The 25,720-nt window shown below is 43.3% G+C and overlaps 1 protein-coding gene across 1 annotated transcript in view; it reads left to right on the forward strand.

Moving 5' to 3' along the window:
- LOC126195292 (astakine-like) overlaps positions 1-25,720 on the forward strand; it is a 95,601-nt gene that overhangs the window by 60,411 nt on the left and 9,470 nt on the right. The window contains exon 2 of the mRNA XM_049933841.1: positions 14,658-14,780. Coding sequence (XP_049789798.1) covers positions 14,666-14,780 — 115 coding nt within the window. The 5' untranslated portion in view covers positions 14,658-14,665. The remainder of the gene's footprint in view (positions 1-14,657; positions 14,781-25,720) is intronic.

Raw genomic sequence — 25,720 nt, forward strand, 5'->3', positions numbered from 1 at the left:
GGAAAAATCACTGGAAATTGTAACAACCGTAAAATATTTGGAAGTAACAGCCCAGAGCGACCTAAAATGGAACTAACACATAAAACTAGTAGTTTCAGAATGACAATCACAAGAATAATTCTAAGAAAGAGGATCTCATTCGCGAAGGAGGTAAGAGGTGACTTAAAAAAATAAGTAACATATTATTATGGCAGGTCAAATAACTTTTATGAAATGCTGTGCCATACTTCAAAGTGGCACAGGTGCATGATGCTGTTTTCAAACAACAGTCAAGGCTCTCTAAACGACAGCCGGGACGTTATAGCAATGGTTCAGTTCCTCGACGATAGAAATCCGTTCTTTTGTCACGGAACCATTCGAAAACCGCCGTGTGAACGTCTTCATCGTCGAAATACACTGTGATCGAAAGTATCCGAACACTTGGCTGAAAATGACTTACAAATTCGTGGCGCAAAACAACAAAGGGAACAAGCCCTCTGCATGAAAAACACGACCACACCCTAACATCACCGCTTCCGAATTTTACTGTTGGCACTACACACGCTGGCAGATGACGTTCACCGGGCTTTCGCCATACCCACACCCCGCCATCGGATCGCCACATTGTGTACCGTGATTCGTCACTCCACACAACGTTTTTCTGCTGTTCAGTCGTCCAATGTGTATGCTTTTTACACCAAGCGAGGTGTCCTTTGGCATTTACCGGCGTGATGTGTGGCTTATGAGCAGCCGCTCGACCATGAAATCCAAGTTTTCTCACCTCCCGCCTAACTGTCATTGTACTTGCAGTGGATCCTGATGCTGTTTGGAATTCCTGTGTGATGATCTGGACAGATAACTGCCTGTTACACATGACGACCCTTTTCAACTGTGGGCGGTGTCTGTCAGTGAACGGATGAGGTCGGCCTGTACGCTTTTGTGCGGTACGTGTCCCTTCACACTATCACATCGGAAACAGTGGACCTAGGGATGTTGAGGAGTGTGGAAATCTCGCGTACAGACGTATGACATAAGTGACATCCATTATTCACCTGACCACGTTCGAAGTTCGTCAGTTCCGTGGAGCGCGCCATTCTGCTCTCTCACGATGTCTAATGACTACTGAGGTCGCTGATATGGCGTAACTGGCAGTAGGTGGCAACACCATGCACCTAATATGAAAAACTTATGATTTTGGGGATGTCCGGATACTTTCGATCACAGAGTGTATCTGCGATTGTTGCCAATCAGTTCCTAGACGGCCTGGACTTTGTCGTCTGGCGGCGATATCGATGGCGTTCTTTCTCAGTCAGCATTACTCAAGCCTATGCGGCCTGGTCAAATTGTTGGCACCATTTCAATACAACAGGACGCGAGATTACATTTGGTCCATATACCGCCTAAAGCTGTGTGCACTTTAGACGTTTTGCCCACATGAATCGTACTGTCTCTCGTACTTTTGGAGTACGTTTCCAGTTGCCGCGTCATGGAGATGGTCATAACTCCGGTGGCAGACGTCATTTAAGAAGCGTTGACTATCACGTGGAAGTTTACTGTGAAAATTTCGAGAGCGCACGTCCGAAGAAGAGTCGGAGGATGTACTGCTTTCTACCACACACGTCTCGTGAAATGACTCTAGGAGCCCAATGAAAATCTGAGGTATTCGAAGAATACGGAGGCTTACTGGCAATCACTCTTTTCGCATGCTATTCGCGATTGGAGCAGCAAATATAATTGTACCAGTAGTACCGTCCTCCAAGGTGTTTTGTGGAATATAGACGTAAATGTTGATTGAAAAGAGCATCCAGTCATCTGAAATACTGGAGCCCAGAAATCAGTGTTACATTTGTTTTCCGTATTAACGGGTTCATTACACTGATAAGCCGAAATATTACGACGATTGCCCACGGCAAGAGCGAATGCTGCGTGATGCCGCAGAAAACACATGACGCTTTAAGGAAAGTTTATAAGCAGGTCAAAGAAAAATAGGGAATCATTCTAGCGACGGTGCGAACCGCAATTGGGCAAATTGCCTTATACGAGCGACTGTGTCAAAGGGCAGACTGTTAAGGCCTGGCATCTCGGAAACAGCGAAGCTGGTCGGCGGTTCGCTTGCTACTGTTGTGAGCATCTAAGGTAAGCGGCTGAAGGACTGTGAAACCACGAGAAGACGAGAAGATGTTGGACATCCACACCTCCTCATCACAGAACGTGGAGACCAGCGGCTTGCCTGCAATGTAGAACAGGGCAGATAGTGATTTGTGGCAGATCTCATATCAGAGTACATTGCCGTTTCAGGCATTTCAAAGCACACCTCTCAGTGTACATTGTTGAACATGGGGCTCTGCAGCAGACGACCCGACGTCTTCCCATATTGCCCTAACAACATCGTAAATTAGGATTGCAAGGGCTACGGGATCATCTAGATTGGACCTGGATCAATAGAAACGTGTCACCTGTTTGGATGAATCGCGACTATTGTGGTCGTGTCCAAACTTGCCGTCAACCAGGCGAACGACTGCTCGAAAGAATGCACCGCCCCACGGACGAGGGCCAGTGAGGGCTGTAGTGTGCTTAGCAGGGCATTCATATGAGCATCCATGGAAGTGTGGTAGGAATGTAAGGTGCTATGACATCTGCGAATGACGTGAATATCATTTCGAACCATCCGCATCCCTTCATCGTTGATGTCTTCCCTGACGCCTCAAACCTTCCCGTCTCCTCTATATCTCTTATGTTACGCAACCTTCCCTTCTACAATAACCTGTGAAAGCTTCCCTTAGGATTTCTATCTCTAGCTTAATAAAAACAAATGAAATCTTCCCTTTGCAATTAATTCTCTTTCTCAATCATAATAAGTGCAGTCTCCGCATACAAATTTAAATGCCGCTTATTAAAAGTGATTTGCTGATTATTTCGACGAAACATAGAATGTGTCGTCGTCGTGGCCCTCAGTCGTTACCTACAATAACCCAAAACTGTTCCTTATCTTTTTTACTGTTACTAGATCGCCATCTGACTGCTACATGGAACTGCGACATGAATATACTTACTCTGTTTTACTATACTCTATTAGCTGCTGGTGAGCTGTCATAATAAGTGGCTGTATTTACTACCAAAGCTGACGTTATTCTTTAATAGCAAAGATGACGTTATTCTTTAATTAATTTGACTGAAGTTACGTAATTCATAGTTAAACTTTTTCTTGACAACAATAAAATTTTACAAAGTTTTCAAAAATGTGTGAGAAATCGTATGGAACTTAACTGCTAAGATCATCAGTCCCTAAGCTTACACACTACTTAACCAAACACACACACCCATGCCCGAGGGAGGTCTCGAACCTCCGCCGGGACCAGTCGCAAAGTTTTACGTTGCTGGTTTTTGGGCTGGGTTATAATAAGTAATGCAATATTGCTGGCAAAAATTAATTATATTCTGAAAACGATTCTTCATATATTTACTGTTGGTAATGAAATGATTTTACAAACGTTCAAATGGGACTTACTTTTTACAACAATCTTACAACTAGCATTGCGCAAACATACCTTCAGTAGCCTTGAGTTTCTCAACAACAAAAATTCAATAATATTAGTTCCTCTTATGATAATAGTTAGCTGATGTCTCTGTACATCCGTTTATAATCTCTTGTAAATCATAGCTGGTGGCTGGCAGGCACACCGCTCCTCTCAACCTCTCGCTTCAGACCTGCTACCGACTCACTTCACATCTCGCTTACTACTGACTTCCTGCGAACGCTAAAGTGCGGTCTCTCCCGCCAACAATGCTTTCTGGTGCAGACAATCCCTGCTACCATTACAAAATGTATCAATGCGCGGTCTTTCCCGCTCTTTTCTTAAAATGTATCCACACGCGGTCTCTCCCGTCCTTTTTAAAATTATGTCAATGTGCGGTCTCTCCCGCCATCAATACTTTGGTGGAGACATTCCTTGCTACCACAATTAAATCCAAAATGACAAATATTAATTATTCCTACTTAATCCTATTAATAAAATATAAACATCTTTCATAAATAGTGGTTTGACAATAGACCATAGAAATAAACACGTCTTATATGCCGATGGCCAGAATCGTGTTGCAGTGGTTTGAGGAGCATGATAATGAGGTCACGTACATCTTTTGGCCATCAAGTTTTCCTGGACTAGAACCTATGGAACACATCTGGGACACTGTAGGACTTCATCTCCGCATCCACAAGTCCCTGGGCCACAATTTACGGGAACATCTGGTGCCACATACATCCGTAAACCTATCGAGGGCTTGTCGAATCAATTCCGTGCGGAATCGCTGCAGTATTGCACTTCAAAGGTGTACTAACTCATCAATGTGCATAGCGTGTGGAGGAAAAATGTCATATTTCAGTGCGGCCACCATTACCAGATGTTGGGATGTGAGGATGGTCTGTAACTGTGTTCCACGCTGAGAGCGGTTGCGCACTAGGCGCTCGTTAAGTCACGGAGCATTACGCTATCACGGCAGGACGGGAAAACGACGGTAGACACAATGAAGGAATAGCTTCGAGACAAAAACAAGCAGCAGGGCACGATAAGACACGAGGCGGTATTCCCTTGGGCGTAGGCGGCTGCTCTGGCTGCTTCTCGGAGACACTCACGCGCCGCCAGTCGTGATGCGTTAAGGCAGTGTGTCAAGAGTGAGACCTTGTCCCTCGCATGCTAAGCAGCTATGCGGCTGAGAACCTGCTCCCGTCGCTTTCAAGTGGGCCGCGACTGAGCGACGGATAAAAGAGAGGGTGCCAACAACGAGGACGATATAGTACACGGCCAGAGGCTTCTACAGACACCTTTGCTTGACGTTGTTGTACACAGGAAGAATGTAGCACCACGAAATTGTTGGGAAATAAAGGAAGATCTTCAGATACAGGACGAACATTCTGGTACGTCGGCTGACGGTTGACACTCAACATAAATAAAGTTTTAAGGCTTACAGCTGGCGATTTCATTTTTGCGGACAATATTTCTACGAAAGACATAATCAGCTTCATCTTTATGTAGCGCACATTACACCTTCGGCTCCATTTATAGCTCTTATTTTACACTAATGGCCATTAAAATTGCTATACCAAGAAGAAATGCAGATGATAAACGGGTATTCATTGGACAAATATATTATACTAGAACTGACATGTGATTACATTTTCACGCAGTTTGGGTGCATAGATCCTGAGAAATCAGTACCCAGAACAACCACCTCTGGCCGTAATAACAGCCTTGATACGCCTGGGCATTGAGTCAAACAGAGCTTGGATGGCGTGTTTAGGTACAGCTGCCGATGCAGCTTCAACACGATACCACAGTTCATCAAGAGTAGTGACTGGCGTATTGTGACGAGCCAGTTACTCGGCCACCATTGACCAGACGTTTTCAATTGGTGAGAGATCTGGAGAATGTGCTGGCCAGGACAGCAGTCGAACATTTTCTGTATCCAGAAAGGCCCGCACAGGACCTGCAACATGCGGTCGTGCATTATCCTGCTGAAATGTAGTGTTTCGCAGGGATCGAATGAAGGGTAGAGCCATGGGTCGTAACATCTGAAATGTAACGTCCACTGTTCAAAGTGCCGTCAATGCGAACAAGATGTGACCGAGACGTGTAACAATGGCACTCCATACCATCACGCCAAGTGATACGCCAGTATGGCGATGACGAATACACGCTCCCAATGTGCGTTTACCGCGATGTCGCCAAACACGAATGCGACCATCATGATACTGTAAACAGAACCTGGATTCATCCGAAAAAATGACGTTTTGGCATTCGTGTACCCAGGTTCGTCGTTGAGTACACCATCGTAGGCGCTCCTGTCTGTGATATAGCGTCAAGGCTAACCGCAGCCATGGTCTCCAAGTTGATAGTCCATGCTGCTGCAAACGTCGAACTGTTCGTACAGATGATTCTTGTCTTGCAAACGATCCCATCTCCGGGATCGAGACGTGGCTGCACGATCTGTTACAGCCATGCGGATAAGATACCTGTCATCTCGACTGCTAGTGATACGAGGCCGTTGGGATCCAGCACGGCGTTCCGTATTACACTCCTGAACCCACCGATTCCATATTCTGCTAACAGTCATTGGATCTCGACCAACGCGAGCAACAATGTCGCGATACGATAAACCGCAATCGCGATAAGCTACAATCCGACCTTTATCATAGTCAGAAACGTGATGGTACGCATTTCTCCTCCTTACACGAGGCATCGCAACAACGTTTCACCAGGCAACGCCGGTCAACAGCTGTTTGTGTATGAGAAATCGGTTGGAAACTTTCCTCGTGTCAGCACGTTGTAGGTGTCGCCACCGGCGCCAACCTTGTGTGAATGCTCTGAAAAGCTAATCATTTGCATATCACAGCATCTTCCTCCTGTCGGTTAAATTTCGCGTCTGTAGCACGTCATCTTCGTGGTGTAGCAATTTTAATGGCCAGTAGTGTAAATAAAGGTTTTAGGCTTACAGCTGACGATTTCATTTTTGCGGACAATATTTCTACGAAAGACATAATCACCTTCATCTTTATGTAGCGCACAGGACACCTTCAGCTCCATTTATAGCTCTTGTTTTATTTGCAATCAATTTCGGTATCTCATTACATCATCTTCGGGCTGTTCTATGATACCAGCTGATCATGTGGATACCGGGCGTGAATGGCAGCTGTACATCGATTAGCATAAGCAGGAAAGTAGATTCAGCATAGGCGATGTCGACTTTTGTATCCTGTATGAGGTCATAATGATGGTTACTCGTCCACATGGCCATCTGATATCTAGAGAGGCGAGACGACCAATGACCTCTACAATGCAGATGCACGACAAGCTTGAAGTTTTACGGGAATCAGTGAAATGCCGTCAGTAATGAGGATAATGGGCTCAGGGGCACTACATTAGCATCGTGTGATTAAGTTGAGAATCTGTCTGATGGGAGGCGGGCTAGGGCAGGCCATGCGTTTGCAATGACCGCTGTGTCCAGATAGCTCAGTGCTCAGAGCGTCTGCTTAGTAAAAAGGAGACCAGGGTTCTAATCCCAGGCTGGCCCAAATTTCCAACTTTCCCCATTGATTTCAATTAATGTGTGCTCGCAGCCAGTGTCTGTAATTCCTTTGTGTCTTAAAATAAGATCTGTAAATATGGCAGAAGGTGTGATCCCTCGCCCGCATCTCGTGGTCGTGCGGTAGCGTTCTCGCTTCCCACGCCCGGGTTCCCGGGTTCGATTCCCGGCGGGGTCAGGGATTTTCTCTGCCTCGTGATGGCTGGGTGTTGTGTGCTGTCCTTAGGTTAGTTAGGTTTAAGTAGTTCTAAGTTCTAGGGGACTGATGACCATAGATGTTAAGTCCCATAGTGCTCAGAGCCATTTGAACCATTTTGTGATCCTTAAGGACCCCTCACAGCACTGAATATTTATTGCACGGTAATAAGTATTGTGCGATAATACTGACCATCTAAGAACGGTATCGACTGTTTGCCAATATGTTAAAGAAGATTGCAAAGGTTTAAAAATATTGACGCTCTTTCTATATATTGTGCAATATACTGTACCGTGTAAAGGTGGTATTGCTCGTACTCAATCAGTTCATGCCGGGACCGACAGAAAGTCATTCTCCTCGGAACGAATTTCCGCGAATAACTTTAAAAAATGTACATTGCAAAAGATCAGAAAGGTGTGCATGAAAGGATCATGTACTACTTTAACCTTTGAATTCATAAAAGAATATGACACCGGTTTTTACTGCCCTGAAACATTACCCCTTTGTATGAAATCTGAGCTACATGTGAATAAAGATACAAAGGAATTATGACATTTAGTTGCTAGTGGATATTGATTTACATAAATAGGGAAAGTTGAAAATTTGTGCCAGACAGGGAAACGAATCCCTTCCGTCAGGCGCAAATTCACAAATTATCCACACGTTGCTGACGTAAGGCCTCTGCCCATTATCTCCATTATTCGTGCCGTTTCGCCGATTGCCGAAAGAACAGACACCATGTATACAAGTGAATAAACTACAGTCTCACTAAGTTTGTTGTTAATTTCGTGCAGGTAACAACTTTCTCAAACGTTCAAATGTGTGTGAAATCTTATGGGACTTAACTGCTAAGGCCATCAGTCCCTAAGCTTACACACTACTTAACCTAAATTATCCTAAGGACAAACAAAGACACCCATGCCCGAGAGAGGACGCGAACCTCCGCCGGGACCAGCCGCACAGTCCATGACTGAAGCGCCCTAGACCGCTCGGCTAATCCTGCGCGGCCAACTTTCTCAAACGGGTGTTTAAAAACAAGAGTTAAACCGAGAGAAAGGCGAAAACGTAATCCCGACAAAAGAACTCTTGCAGCTACTAACTACACGTGTGTTTGAATTACACTTTGTAGGTATAATTAGTACTATGCAAATGTGTTTCGCTTTGTTTCCCACAACACCTATCAAATTGAAAAGATCGCAGCCAGTGTGATAGCAAAATTTTAACGTTTCCTCCGCAACCACATATCTAGAAACTTGATGGTGATCCATTGTGGATGTGGGACAGCGGCTGGTCAATATTTAACAAGTAAAATCGCCAAACAGTAACGCAATTTGAGAAGTATTTTATTTTAATTTCACAACCAGTTTCGGCAATTCAATATGCCATCTTCAGTCCCCATCTGCACCTCATGTACAAACATTCAAATGAGTCGTTATCGGCATACTGGAGCCATCGGTATCTGGATTACGTGAATCCGTATTTCAAGTGCTTCCGTCGAACTTGTCAAGTCTTCGAAGGAAGCCTCAAAACCATGTGATTTCTACAGTCACGGAATCAAAAAAGTTACCCAGCGTTGGCAGACAGTTGTAAATAGTGAAGGAGAATATGTTACTGATGACTAATGTCTCTATTACGAGTATCGATTGAGCTTATTAAACATATGGAAAAACGCTACGAATTTGTGCACCGACCCAATTCTATGCAAGGCACCGCACGGTGCATGGCGGAGGGTACCATTCATCACAACTATTCCACTCGCAAATGGCGCGACCCCTAATTTCTCTTATCTTAATGGTTCTTCAGCGAAATGTACGTTGGTGGCAGCAGAATCGTTCTGCAGTCAGCCTCAAATGCGAGTTCGATAAAATTTTGTCAACAGTATCACTCGAAAAAGAATGTCTCCTTTTCTCCAGGGATTCTCATTTTAGGTCATGTGGAATCTCTGTAATGCTGGCATGTTGATCGAACCTACCAGTAACAAACGTAGCAACACGCTTTGTGCTTCGATCTGTTCCTTGACTCTGACCAGGTGGGCTCTAAAAAACTCGAGCAGTGCTCAAGAATGGGTCGTACTAGTGTCCCATACACTGACTGCTTTATAGATGAGCTACACATTCCTAAAATTCTCCCAGTGAAACGAAGTTGACCATTCACCTTCCCTACTACTGTCCTTACATGCTCGTCCTATCTTATGTTCCTATTGCTCTGCAACGTTACGCCTAGATATTTAATCGATGAGACTGTGTCAAGCTCCACACCACTAACGCTGTATTCTAACATTACGGGATCGTTTCTCCTACTCATTTGCATTAATTTACATTTTTTCTATGTTCAGACCAAGCTGCCACTCATCACAGTAAGTAGAAATTTTTGCCTAAGTCGTCATGTATCCTCCTATAGTCACTCAACGACGATACCTCCTGTTCACCACAGCATCATCAGTAAGCAGCGACAGACTGCCACTCATGCTGTCCGACAGATAAGTTACGTATACAGAAAACGATAGCAGACCTGTCACACTTTCCTGGGACATTACCTGCGGTACCCTTGTTTCTGATGAATACTCACCGTCGAGGAAAACGTATTGAGTTGTGTTACTTAAGAAGTCTTAGTCACTCACATACCTTGGAACCAAATCCGTATGCTCAGACCTTCATTAACAGTCTGGAATGGGGTACCGCGTTATGTGCTTTCTGGAAATCTAGAATATGGAATCTTCCTGTTGACCTTCATGGTTCGCAGGATATCGCACGAGAAGAGGGCAAGCTGAGTTTCGCACGAGTCATGCTTTATAAATCCGTGCTGGTTTATGGGCAGAAGCATTTCTGTCTCACGGAAAATTGTTATATTCAGACTCAGAAGATGTTGAAGAATTCTGCAGCAAACCGATGTTAAGGATATCGGTCTGTAATTTTGCGGCTCCATTCTTCTACCCTTCTTATATACAGGAGTCACCTGAGCTTTTTTCCAGTCCCTTAGGACTTTGCACTGGCTGAGAGATTCGCCATAAATGCGAATGTAATGGATCAATGCCGAGTTGGCAGCCTACTCCGTCCAGACCTGGCACTTATTTGTTTGTTGTTTCTATACGCCAGGGATGCCTCCATGGGGAGCGTGTGCAACAAGCAATAAGCGATGATATGTTTGTATGGTCCTTCTTCGTGAATCAGTTCTTATACGTGAAATTTAAAACTTCAGCTTGCCTTTTTCTGTCCTCTACTGCCATCCAAGACTGGTCGATGAGTGACTGGATAGAAGCCTTCCAACGACTTAGAGGCTTAGAGGTTTTACGGATGACCAGAATTTTCTCAGGTTATTGGCAAGAGCTTTCGTTAAGATATGACAGTAGAAGTGCTTCCATGCTTCACGCATCCATCTTCTTACAAACGCACAAATTTCTACCAAATTTTGCCTGTCGACATTAGTGTGTTCGTTGTTGAAACGAGAGTGCAAGACTCTCTGTTCCTCAGCAATTTCCGAATTTTTTTTATTAAAACGGGCCAAGAGAAATCTACTAGAATCAGACACAGCCTCTATTTGAGGAAGAAATTTCTGAGAATGTACATCTGGAGCACAGCATTGGTAGTGAAACATGGACTGTGGGGAAACCGGAACAGAAGAGAATTGAAGCAATTGAGGTGTGGTGCTACAAACGAATGTTTAAAATTAGATGGACTGATAAGGTAAGGAATGAGGAAGTTCTCCGGAGATCATCTAGGAGGGGAATATATGGAAAACACTGACGAGAAGAAGGGACAGGATGATGTGACGTATGTTAAAATAACAGGGAATAACTTTCATGGTACTACAGGGAGCTGTAGAGGGTAAAAACTGTAGAGGAAGTAAGAGACTGGAATACATCCAGCAATTAAATGAGGGTGTAGGTTGCAAGATGTACTCTGAGATGAAGAGTTTGGCACAGGAGAGGAATCTGTGGTGGCCCGCATCACCTAAGACTGATGACTCTAATAATAATAATAATACACTGGTGTCCAAAATTAGAGAAACAAACGGAAATTTTGCAAGGTTACGTTTATTTTGCCACAAAACAGTATGAACAGGTGATAGTAAAGTAGAAACAATGTAAACAATACAGAACGTAAGCAGCTGCAACATGCATGGAGGTAGCCAATCATGTTCGTTGTTTTCTCCAACTTGTCGAATTTGCACACACATCCTGACAAGTTGTTAGTGTGCTCAGTATGGGGTATGACCATCTCTGGCAGCAATGCAGGCCTGATATCGACGGGGCATTCTGTAAATGATGTCTGATGTTGCGGAAATAACGCTCGTTCTTCCTACAGAGTTGCTCGCAAGTCTTGGAGAGTGGTTGGTGTATGCAGGTGTGATGCAACGCGACTCCATAGTGCATCCCAGACATGCTATATGCGATTCAAATCGGGAGAGCGAGCAGGTCACACCGTGCGTGCAATATCTTCAGTTTCCAAGAAAACATCAAACACGTGTGCTGTAAGATATCGAGCATTATCGTCCATCAGTACGAAGTCTGGCCGCACAGCTCCTCGCAACAACCACCACTCGTGAGGTCCCAAGGTTTCGTCCCCAGTAAAACCTTGCTGATTCCCCCATACAATTTCGTGAAGAGGTGTTCGACTGGCCAATATAATCCCTGCTCACATCATTAGGAATCCTCCTTGATATCGGTCTGTTTCCACAATGTCTGGATGCCTAAATCGTGTTGCACGTTCACTCCAGATGCGAATCTGTCGAGAATCACTCTCCAGACAAATTCGGGACTCATCTGTAACAACAACATTGGCCCACTGTTCGACCGTCCAGGTGGCATGTTGACGACTCCGCTCTAGACGTTCTCCTCAGTGAAGACGCGTCGCAGGTACACATAGATCAGATCTCCTACAGTAAACACTACTCTGTCAAAGCCTTCTGTACACCGTTTGCCTCGATGTAACACGTCCATTGGATGCTGCGAGATCAGATGCAAGTTGCAGTGCAGTACTTAGGTGGTACTGTAGTGCCCTAACAGCCAAAACTGGTCCTGTCTCTCTGATGTCAGAAGTGGTGGGACCTGGCCTGGTCTTCGGGATAGAGTTTCGGTCTCTGTAAACGCCACGTCCGAGAAATAACAGAATGATTCACATTAAGCCGTCGAGCCACATTAGTTTGCAACTGTCCTGCTTCCATTCTTCCTACGACTCCCCTCCACAGAGAGTCTGGTAGGCGTCTTCTGTGTGCATAGTGCACCGTCTGTGGCTGTGTACACGGCGATTGCGGATATGGGACTACGCGGCAAACAATATGCTATTTCAGAGGTGCCCTGACGCCACGGTTGGAGTGGTTGTCTGTTGGCCGGAGTGCCATCTTCCGTGCAGGACACATTCGTACGGACATCTGTTGACAGTTTGTATAATTATATCGTGAAGTAAACAGAGGAAGGGGAAACAGAGGTTTATTACTTTAATTTGGGACACCAGTTTTTTAAACCACAGTAGGTCTTTTCTGTCCTTAATCCATTTACTCATGTATTAAAATTATCCAGGGTAGTGCCCATTTACAAGAAAGGAGACAAAAATTGCCCATCTAGCTATCGCCCAATATCTCTGACACCTATTTTATCTAAAGTTTTGGAATCCATCATCAACTCCCAGTTGTGTGATTATCTGACATGTAATAACATTATTACTGCGGTACAATTTGGCTTTAGGAAGGGCAAATCCACAGTCCATGCCATTGACTCTCTGATTAAAAAAGTGCTTAATGCTTATGAAGGAAAAATTTTGCTCAGGCTACCTTTTGTGATCTTAGCAAAGCCTTCGATTGTGTGGAGCATATTTCACTCCTCAACAAACTAGTTTATTATGGAATCACAAACAATGAAGTTGACAACATCTTCGAACCTTTCCTCAGCAACCGTAAACAAATTGTTTGTATTGGTAAACAGAGATCACAGCTAGCTGAAGATAAGTGTGGTGTGCCACAAGGCTCAGTATTAGGACCTCTGCTATTTATCCTAAGGACAAACTATCTACCATCTTACATAAATACTCACTCCATTCTCTATGCAGATGATACCACTTTTTTCAGTATCAGCTCAGACATGGATATGCTCCAAACTGTGGCAAATGACACAATATCATCAGTCTGGTTTCGAGCTAATGGGTTCCTGCTTAACGAGAGTAAAACTCAAAAGATTGTATTCAGTTTAAGAGATCTGCCAGTAGCAGACTTCATGGATAGTGTGTTAAGTTCTTAGGTATTGTTGTAGATAGTAAATTGACTTGGGAGCCACATATTAAATACATTAGTGCAAGGCTGTCTAGAGTGGTGTATTTGTTAAAGAATTTAAAAAACCATGTACCTGCGGCCTATGTAAGATCGGCCTACTTTGCTTTTTTTTTAAAGCAATATATCTTATGGGCTTTTAATATGGGGCAATAGCTGACACCTACAGGACATTTTGGTACTTCAGAAGAAAGTAATTCGAATTATCACAAACAGTGATAAACTGGCCCACTGCAAACCACTGTTTATCAACTTAAAAATAGTAACTGTTATAAACTTGTATATTTACACTGCCCTATTACATATAAAGAGCAACTTATCAGAATACTAGCGTAGAAGAGATGTACACTCTCATGGAACCAGAAATAGTAGCCATCTTGACATACCTTACTACACATTATCCAAGTAACTGAACAGCTACGAAGTGGTGGGTATGAAGATGTTTAACAAACTGCCACTAGAATGGGTGGAAGCTACATTTGATTTATTTAAAGACAAATTATTCAGTTGGTTAGCTGCAAATCCTTGCTACTCACTTCAGGAATTTATCACTGTAAAATATCATAGTGGTACCGGTTTGGAGAGTACAGCTTAATTTCTTTAACTGAGTAATTTATGATGCAATTTTTTCGTATTATTTGATTTTAAATATTGTATTTTATGGAAAACCAATGGTGACATATTGATCTTCATGTATATATTCTGTATAACTTGTATATATGTAACTTGACTTTGTCAATTAAATGGCTCTGAGTACTATGGGACTGAACTTCTGAGGTCATCAGTCCCCTAGAACTTAGAACTACTTAAACCTAACTAACCTAAGGACATCACACACATCCATGCCCGAGGCAGGATTCGAACCTGCGACCGTAGCGGTCGCGCGGTTCCAGACTGTAGCGCGTAGAACCGCTCGGCCACCCGGCCGGCACTTTGTCAATTGCTGTAATAGCTAAACGACAATAAAATTCCATTCAATTCAATTCAGTATATACTTGTCCATGTCGCGATTTATAATCAGTTTAAACTTTGCCCATAATTCCTTTACGTCCATCATATTGGAATTAAATGATGTCCATTCATTGTCTAAGTGGGAAACTACCAATTGCAAGTGCATAACTCTTGAAGAATGTTGTTGCAGGTGCCACCATGAGGACCGCTGTAGTCGCCATCTTTGCTGTTGCCATCGTGCTGAGCGCGCAAGCACAGTACGAGCCCTGCGGCAAGGGCGAGCCATGTCCCGAGGGCGAGTGCTGCATGATCAGTAAGTACTCCAGACGACACCTCCTCGTACAACCTCGCTCACATTTCGCAGCTACCGGAACCACGAGCAGCGTCTTTGTTCCATTTTTCGGCACAAAACTGTCTGTAATCCATGTTAGGGATTGAACGGTGGCATAGCTATGGTAGAGTCGGCGAAAGAAGATCAATGCAGCGGGATCATCGGAGATGATTCACACGTATACCGCAACCAATCACATGATGTAACTTTTTTTTACTTCTCTGTGACAGCGCCTCAGTGTAGTCACAGCTCTGGAAAAGACTATTGTCTTCCCTACATCCGTTTGGCCTGTATTATGCTTGTAAAATATATTTCCAAATCCCCACATATTCAAATGAACCTATATGGTTCCAGAGACCTTTGCAAGTCTCAGACATCTATGCAGACTGAAGTTACGAAGGAAAATTTGTACAAGGTCGGCATTCGAAACCGAGTGTCCTGCTCAGCAGGCAGGTGTGTCAACCACAATGCCACCCTAGCACGGTGGCTTTGCACAATTTTTGGATTGACGCAGGAGGCATGCTACGCTAGTCGATGCAGTTGTACGAAATCACTGCACCAGGGTGGTGTAGTGGTTAGTGCATCTAATGAGCAGGAGACCTGTCTTCGTATCTGGGCCTTCATACAAATTTTAATTCATCACTTTGGTCTCCATGTACAGGGTGGTCCATTGATAGTGACCGCGCCAAATATCTCACGAAAGAAGCATCAAACGAAAAAACTACAAAGAAGGAAACTCGTCTAGCTTGAAGGGGGAAACCAGATCGCGCTATGGTTGGCCCGCTAGATGGCGCTGCCATAGGACAAACGGATATCAACTGCGTTTTTTTTAAATAGGAACCCCCATTTTTTATTACATATTCGTGTAGTACGTAAAGAAATATGAATGTCTTAGTTGGACCACTTTTTTCGCTTTGTGAAAGATGGTACTGTAATAGTCACAGACGTATAAGTACGTGGTATCACGTAACATCCCGGCAATGTGGACGGTATTTGCTTCGTGATACATTACCCGTCTTAAAATGGACCGTTTACCAATTGCGGAAAAGGTCGATATCGTGTGGATGTATGGCTATTGTGATCAAAATGCCCAACGGGCGTGTGCTATGTATGCTGCTAGGCAACTTGGACGACATCATCCAAGTGTCCGGACCGTTCGCCGGATAGTTACGTTATTTAAGGAAACGGGAAGTGTTAGCCACATGTGAAACGTCAATCACGACCTGCAACAAATGATGATGTCCAAGTAGGTGTTTTAGCTGCTGTCGCGGCTAATCCGCACATCAGTAGCAGAAAAATTGCGCGAGAATAGGGAATCTCAAAAACGCCGGTACTGAGAATGCTACATCAACATCGATTGCACCCGTACCATATTACTATGCACCAGGAATTGCATGGCGACGACTTTGAACGTCGTGTACAGTTCTGCCACTGGGCACAAGAGAAATTACGGGGCGAGACAGATTTTTTCCACGCGTTCTATCTAGCGACGAAGCGTCATTCACTAGCAGCAGTAACGTAAACCGGCATAATATGCGCTATTGGGCAACGGAAAATCCACGATAGCTGCGACAAGTGAAACATCAGCGACCTTGGGGGGTTAATGTATGGTGTGGCATTATGGGAGGAAGGATAATTGGCCGCCATTTTATCGATGGCAATCTAAATGGTGCAATGTATACTGATGTCCTACGTAACGTTCTACCGATGTTACTACAAGATGTTTTACTGCATGACAGAATGGCGATGTTCTTCCAACATGATGGATCCGGCACATAGCTTGCGTGCGGTTGAAGCGGTATTGAAGAGCATATTTCATGACAGGTGGATTAGTCGTCGAAGCACCATACCATGGCCCGCACGTTCACTGAATCTGACGTCCCCTGATTTCTTTCTGTGGGGAAAGTTGAAGGATATTTGATATCGTGGTCCACCGACAACGCCTGACAACATGCGTAAGCGCATTGTCAGTGCATGTGCGAACATTACGGAAGCGAACTACTCGCTGTTGAGAGGAATGTCGTTACACGTATTGCCAAATGCATTGAGGTTGACGGACATCATTTTGAGCATTTATTGCATTAATGTGGTATTTACAGGTAATCACGCTGTAACAGCATGCGTTCTCAGAAATGATAAGTTCAGAAAGGAACATGTATCACATTGGAACAACCGAAATAAAATGTTCAAACGTACCTACGTTCTGTATCTTAATTTGAAAAACCTACCTGTTACCAACTGTTCGTCTAAAATTGTGAGCCATATGTTTGTGACTATTACAGCGCCGTCTATCACAAAGCGAAGAAGTAGTCCAACTAAAATATGGTTGGTTGGTTGGTTTTGGGGAAGGAGACCAGACAGCGAGGTCATCGGTCTCATCGGATTAGGGAAGGACGGGGAAGGAAGTCGGCCGTGCCCTTTGAAAGGAACCATCCCGGCATTTGCCTGGAGCGATTTAGGGACATCACGGAAAACCTAAATCAGGATGGCCGGACGCGGGATTGAATCGTCGTCCTCCCGAATGCGAGTCCAGTGTCTAACCACTGCGCCACCTCGCTCAGTAAAACTAAAATATTCATATTTCTTTACGTACTACACGAATATGTAATAAAAATGGGGGTTCCTATTATTAAAAAACGCAGTTGATATCCGTTTGACCTATGGGAGCACCATCTAGCGGGCCAACCATAGCGCCATCTGTTTCCCCCTTCAAGCTAGACAAGTTTCGTTCTTTGTAGTTTTTTCGTTTGATGCTTCTTTCGTGAGATATTTGGCCCGGTCACTATCAACGGACCACCCTGTATACATCGTAGATATTTGAGACATGGAAAGGTCTCTGGAACCATATAGTTTCCTTTGCGTAAGGTATCTGTGCCTGGGTTTCAGGCAGGATCTCCCATTTCATTCGGTGCTGAGGAGCTGTTCCAATATTGCTGGAGAGTCTCTGCAATGCTGTTTGAGTTTAGAGGGAATACCAAATGGTCTGAGGCATGAATAGGAATTTGGATGGAGGACGGAGGTGTGCTACAGTAGCCTGTGCAGTTGTACAAAGGCACCGTGCCAGGGTGGTGTAGTGATTAGCAGATCTACCTTGTGCGCAGGAGATTCCGGTTCGAATCCTGGTCCTGGTACAAAGTTTCATTCGTCGCTTCTGTCTGCATATATACAGCCACACAGATTATAAAAATGTGAAATGCTGGTACAATTTTAACCGGTATAACCTCCAGAATGTCGAATGCTAGCATGAAAATGTGCATGGATTGTGTTGAACAGGTACTGGATTTCGGTTTATGGACTGGGGTTCCATGCCTGTCTCACTTGGTCGGTCAGTAGAGGGACCGTTAATGCTGTTTGTGGATGACACGGGAGTCGCCCGATGACATCGCATATGCTCTCGATTGGAGACATATCAGGTGGTCGAGCAGACCAAGGCAATGCAGAGAATCTTCGGTTACAACAGCGGTCTATGGGCATACGTTATCCTGTTGGAAAACGTCCCCTGAATGGCAGCGCGCCAGGTCTAATCACCAGACTGACGTTCAGATGTGCGCACAGGGTGCGTGGGATAACCACCTGCTCATACAAAATCACACCCCAGACCGTAACTCCAGGTGTAGGTCCAGTGTGCACAGCACGAGGCAGGTTGGTTGCAGTCCCTCAACCGGTCAACACACGCCAAACACTTGCACCGATTCATAAAAAGCTTTCATCAGAAGACACCACTTGTCTCCACCTTGCCCTTCAATTAGCTCTTGCTTGACACCGCTGAAGGCGTAAAATTGCAGGGACTGGGGTCAGTGTATGCACGCCACAGCGTGGCTGGTTCGGAGTTTTCTGTCAAGTAACCGATTTGCAACAGTTCGTTGTGCCAATTTGGTGCCAGCTGCTGCTCAGATTGCTATTGCAGATGACACGCCAGAGCCGTACGCCGAACCCATGTTCTTCCCTCTCGGTAGTGCCACGTGGCCTTCTGGAGCCCGGTCTTCTTGTAGTGACCACCACTGCCAGCAGTCATGTAGAGTAGCTACACTTCTGCCAAGCCTTTCTTCAATATCACAGAAGAAATTAAAGCTGTGAGGGCGGGGCGTGAGTCGTGCTTGGGTAGCTCAGTCGGTAGAGCACTTGCCCGCGAAAGGCAAAGTTCCCGAGTTCGAGTCTCGGTCCGGCACACAGTTTTAATCTGCCAGGAAGTTTCACATCAGCGCACACTCCGCTGTAGAGTAAAAATTTCTTTCTATAAAAATGTATGTATGCTATTCCACATCTCCTCGTAAACCACTGAACCATTCAACCAAACTTGGTCACGTATCACTTACTGCCTGAAAAGAATTGCTGTGGGGGTAATAACCATCTACCTATATAAGGGGAAGCGGTGGGGGGTGAAACAGAAGAGTAGCCCACTACGTGCGAATACCCACTCTTTACTCAGGCAATTTTTGAGAATGAGAGCTCTTAGCGACTTGCGATAGACTTTACACACAATTTTAAACCATTACTAAGCTTTTCCTGGCTGACAACTTCCACAAAATGACAAAGGAAAGTAGTTCGTTTCTTACTATGTTGTTGCTGCTGAGCCACAAAACTGCCCCATCAGGCATGACGTTTTAATTTATTACTTCTTTGCTATTAACAGTATTCGCAGAACATTTCACAGACAGAGGCAAATGTACCTGCAAAATTATAACATTGTACGATAAAATGTTCAGGAGACATGACGTCATAAAGATTTAGCTGCGTGAATACGAAACTGCAACGCGAAATTCGCTACAGATACGGCTAAAAAACGTGTAGAAATATGTATTACATGTAAAAAATATATGTGATAAGTGCATACTCTGGCAAAGATGCAAGTAAAAAGCTACTTCTAAAACCTTGGATGGATTTCAATCAAACACATGTTACACGACTGGCCATTAAAATTGTTCACTATGAAGATGACGTGCTACAGACGCGAAATTTAACCGACAGTAAGAAGATGCTGTGATACGCAAATGATTAGCTTTTCAGAGTATTCACACAAAGTTGGCGCCGATGGCGAAACCTACAACGTGCTGACGTGAGGAAAGTTTCCAACCGGTTCCTTATACACAAACGGCAGCTGACCGGCGTTGCCTGGTGGAACGTTGTTGTGATGCCTCGTGTAAGGAGGAGAAATACGTACCATCACGTTGCCGACTTTGATAAAAGTCGGATTGTAGCCTATCGCGATTGCGATTTATCGTATCGCGACATTGCTGCTGGCGTTGGTCGAGATCCAATGACTGTTAGCAGAATATGGAATCGGTGGGTTCAGGAGGGTAATAAGGAACGCCGTGCTGGATCCCAACTGCCTCGTATCACCTGCAGTCGAGATGACAGGCATCTTATCCCCATGGCTGTAACGGATCGTGCAGCCACGTCTCTATCCCTGAGTCAACAGATGGGGACGTTTGCAAGACAACAACCACCTGCACGAACAGTTCGACGACGTTTGCAGCGGCATGGACTGTCAGGTTCGGAGACCATGGCTGCGGTTACCCTTGACTGCATCACAGACAGCAGCGCCTGCGATGGTGTACTCAACGACGAACCTGCGGGCACGAATGGCAAAACGTCATTTTTTCGGATGAATCTAGGTTCTGTTTACAGCATCATGATGGTCGTATCCGTGTTTGGCGATCTCGCGGTGAACGCACATTGGAAGCGTGTATTCGTCATCGCCATACTGACGTATTACCGGAGTGATGGTATGGGGTGCCATTGGTTACACGTCTCGGTCACCTCTTGTTCGCATTGACGGCACTTTGAACATTGAGTAATTACTAAATAATTTTTCTCCCGGCTAAAGATTTGATCAAGTTGCTAAAGAACTCCAAGTTAACGTCGTGTTAAAGTGTTGTCTGTAAGTTGTGTAAGTGTCACTAAATCACAGTTCATACAACAGATTCTATACAACTATGGATTGTGATGGAAACAGTTATCTTCAGCAAAATGATCATTAAAACCACAGAATATCAGCCGCGCACAACACTGACATATGTTACCTGAAACAATATTATTCGCAACTCGTGCGTAGTTAATTTCGGCTCCATACATCAGCTGGAAACGTTTTTTATAACGATCGTGCTATGAGCACTGTTTTTAAAGAACCAATCTGATTCGAATTATTTTCATTCAAATGAGTTCGGGACCACCGGTGCACATTTATTTTTACACATTTGTATTACGTTCGGCTTTTATGCAGAGTTGCGTAATTTGAATTTGCCGCTGAGATAATTGTGAAGATGGCGGCAGACAATTGATAGAGACTTTCTATTGTTAGACCAAATAAGTAAGTATTTGAAATGATTATTTAACTCTATGAACTATATTTCCATATTGTGCACTATTTAGACCTCATCAAGCAAACATTTGATTTGTTTCTAAGGAAAACACAGACAAAAACGCGATAGAAATCGCTATCATCAATGGCTGCGCTCGTTGCAGCGCAAAGAAATAATTAACACAGATAATGCTTACTGAGAGAGGAATTAAAGTTACAAATAATTATTCACTCATATTTATAATAATAACGAACTCTATTTTCAAGTAATAATTAACAAATAATTACAATTTCTTAACAGACCTCAGTGTGATATGCGTCCGCAATCTACATAAGCCAACCAACAAAAGGTAAAAACAAAGGAAGACAAACGCAGATCATAAAAGGAATTTACAATTATCATTGTCTTTGTATGATACACATCGATATGTCTAATTACATCATAGAATATTATATAAATAATTAATATTTATAAGTTTTACTGTTTTTTCATACGTCGAATACATAATGTTTATAACTGTTAGAGGCATAATTGCCTCTCGTCGCACTGTAGCCAAAAATTTATCTCGTGGATGTTACAATGCCCCTTGGGCTGAGAAAAAAAAATTAGTTTATCTATTGTATATATTTTTTTTATCAGTCCACGTCATCCACGTAGATTTGCTACTCTCAAGACGCAAATGTTTAGTTTCAATGTTGTTTTAGACATGATAAAATTATAGTTGAATCGAGTACTTTAAATGACTTCAGTGACTGTATTATCTCGGAAATTGCTGCGGATACTTCCCGGATTAACTTATCCCCCCCCACCATTTGGGTTCACTGGACTCGGAAAACCGGGAATAAAACCGTCCAAGGGGCTTCAAGAAAATACAGCCACCTACTTTTAACAGTCAGGCTTGACATGAATATAATAAAATATGCTGGAAAATGTAAATTTATGACTCTGTTGTAAGCATCTGAGATAATGAATGTTTTTTCATGGTGGTATATCACTTATTCATCGAATGTCATAAGAAATTGCTGCTGACGTCCTAAGACCCCCCCCCCCCCCCCCCCCCCCCGTGTCGAGCTGTTGGAACGCAGACAGCTAGTGGCTGCTGCTGGACCGCCGCCGTCCGAGTCGGTGGGGCGTCGGCTGCATCGTGGTTTGGATCTGCTGCTGGCTAGAAGTCGCGCTGCAGCAGGTCTTGTTTCTCCTTTCCCACGTCCCTCAGTTTAAGACGGGTACATGAAATGTCAATATATAAGCATCAGTGACAAGATAATTACTATTCTCATCCTGTGGAAAAGTTTATTAATGTCCATTTCACTCGCATTCACACGTATGGAATTAGACTGTTTTTGGAGTATGTTCTGTATTTTGACACTGTTCAACACAATGTAGTGGTTCACATGTAAGTTTACCACAATATGCACATTTTGAACACTGCACCGTTAATCATACAAGTGTCCGTAGTGTGCTTCGTTTACTTAAGCGGAATGTAAATATTTTCGCGACGCGCTGCGTGGCCAACGTTGCATTATTGTTTTGCCGCGCGGCTGGCTGTACAGTCTGTCACATTAAATTTGGCACGCGGAGACGCTTCGTATCAAACTACTAAAGGTCATCAGTTCAAGTTAATTATTAATACAGTCAACAGTACTCAACGTTCATAGCGTTGCTGCTAACTTTGACACTCCAAGAGCGTTCATAAGGTTACGTGATCACAGTTTTTATCACTGTTCATCATTATTCACAATGTAAATCACAGTTCTTCACACGTCCACTAGTTCCTGCGAAACACGTTTCACTGTTCTGATTGCTGTCAGTAGTTTTCCAGAGTACTTAACAGACAATCTATATGCAAATGACACTTTTCAAATAATGAGGTCTGGTACACATGCACGTAAGTTCATATTACCATGACTGAATAACAAAATTTAAAACGTGAGACAATATAAAACTTTCAGAATCTGCTACATTATCTTGAGCATGAGATCATTACTGAACTGTCCAGATAACAGTACATTTCCATTTTTATTACAGATACATATATTTATATTTTTTATTTTTTATTGGGATTGTTATTTACCAAGTTTTTGGGACAGATGTCTATGTTCGGTTTATCTAACAGGAATGTTGCTCATAAGAGCATTTGAAATGACTTCGTAATGAAACCGTGTACGTAAATCAGTACACATTCAGATTTCGCTTCACTAGTGGTGAAAGCAGTTTATTTTATTATTATTTTTTTTCTCAGTCACACAGCTCACACACCACCAACACTCACTACATGTTGGGACTACATGACTCGAACTTATGAAAATATTTTTGTTATATCCATTCTTACACACGAACAAATATATTACTTAAGCATTTTAATCATTTCTATCCTGCGTATAGGAAGGTAAAATTCCTCACATTTAATGCAACAACACTCAAGTGTTTATCAAGTTATTTAACCCTTTTAGAGTAAAAATACATTTACTATGGGGATTCTCTACTCCTTGTTCAAATAATTCAAGAACATTACAGTGTAATACTTGACATAAAAGCTTATAAACTAATACATACATAATATTATCACATTATTACTGCTAATTATTTTACCATAAACATTATATTTACAGTTGTGGGATAGTGCACTTGCACTTCTGATTGGTCCTTTGTATCACTTCGTTTTTCTTAGTCCAGGAGGCCGAGTAAGATGCTCTGCAATAGGTCTTGTGCGGATATACTTTCATATTATACTGGTAATCTTTTATGATTCCAGGGCGTTCAGTGAATACTTCGAGGTATCCGGATAATAATTCTGTTAAATTTCTAGCCTCTGAAGCATTAATGCAAGTTGCCTCCTGTACTTTCTCTTCTATTGTTGTGAGGATGTCACTCACGTTGCTGGGTGCATCGTTATTTCGATTTTTGTTACACATTTGTGGGTGCTTATGATCCAACACTAACAAATTCTGTTTGCTGACAGAAAGATTCATTTATCTCATCAGCGGAAGGTTCGCACCGCACTCCCGATTCAGCATTAATGTTATGGGTCGCTCTTGGTACTTAAGTGCACATGTCCCACGGGCGAGATCAATTACAGCTTCCCTTTCCCGAAGGAACTCAAGACCCAGAAGCACCGGTACTGACAAGTTATCCATTAGTAGGAACGTGCATAATAAGCGATCATTCCCCAAGGAAACTTCTACCTGTGTCTGGTATTTTATACTCTGTGCCTTTTTTCCCAATGCCCATATAACCTTACAAATTGCAACCGGCAAGATCGGCAATCTCCTTATCTCCGATAACTTCTTGAAAAACTGCGTGTTCATAACTGATACATTCGCACCTGTGTCAAGCAGAATAGTAGTTGTTACACCATTTACAGCTCCGGTGACACTTGCTTGGATATTTTCCCTTTGTGGCTTATCAGAGACAGCAGGTTCCTGATATAGCTCATCTTCGATCTTGTTGCCATCCTGATACCGTATCATATTTATTTTTTGTTCCGTCAACCTATTGCCTTCATTGTTGGCCTCGGTCACCTGGCGAAGGCCTACAGGGACCGAAATTACTTTGTCGGTTTCAAAGTGTTTTGTTTTGCTTCCGAAGGTACCTCCACTATTCTAACATTTTGTGAGTTTTCAGTCGGAGGAGGCATGCTTGGATCCCACCAGGGTGGATATTGATTGCTTGGTATAGGTATAGCCTGTACATAATTTATTGGCTGACCTGAATTGATAGAATTTCGCTGTGGCTGCCAATGACTTGGCCCTTGCTGTCGCCAATATTCACTGTCACCCCGCATATTTTTAGGCTTGTCTTTATATGGACTGTCTGACCTGTTGTCATTTCGTCTCTTTCGGTTGCTATTGTTATTGTTTGGGTTTTCATTGCGGTACGGCCTCTGATTATCATTCGGTTGTTGGTGTTCTGCGGCCTTTTGATAATTACTGTTAATATTATTAGGATAACCAAAATTTTGGTTGTAGGGATTCCTACTACTATTATTATTATTGTATTTTCCGTTACTATAAGCTTTACTTTTATTTTTCTTTGGACTACCTTCGCCCCTATTTCCATTCCATGAATTTGTTCTATTAGGACTATTATTATTGCTGATCACGTCAGAATTTTTTCTGGCGTCTTCTTGCACTAGATCCAGAGAATCAGTTACAGACAGAAATTCTTTCAGATCGGTGTCTGTAACATTAATTAATTTTTCTCTAATATGTATGGGTAATCTAGCTTTTAACACTCGCAACAAGTCTCTGGTGGTTACTGGCTCATCACAGTACCGGGTCATGTTAATATATTTTTCAAAGTACTTTCTTAAGGAACCTGACTTAGGATTGTACATTTCTGCATTGTAAACAATTTTACGGAGTCGCTCTTGAGTAGACGCTGACCAGATTTGATCAAGGAACGCCTCCTCAAAGTCGTGGAAAGTCTTGCAAGTTTCTGCTGCATTTCATGCCCAGAGCGACGCATCACCAGAAATATGTGAAACCACAAACTGTATTTTCTGTTCTTCCGACCATGATTTTGGAAGAACACTTTTGAAGTTTCGAATGAAAACTACTGGATGTATGTTTTTCTTACTTTCTTCGTTAAATATTTGAAACTGTCTATGCTTAATTAGGC

Source organism: Schistocerca nitens, chromosome 7 (assembly GCF_023898315.1).
Source record: "Schistocerca nitens isolate TAMUIC-IGC-003100 chromosome 7, iqSchNite1.1, whole genome shotgun sequence".
In the NCBI taxonomy this organism is placed as follows: domain Eukaryota; kingdom Metazoa; phylum Arthropoda; class Insecta; order Orthoptera; family Acrididae; genus Schistocerca; species Schistocerca nitens.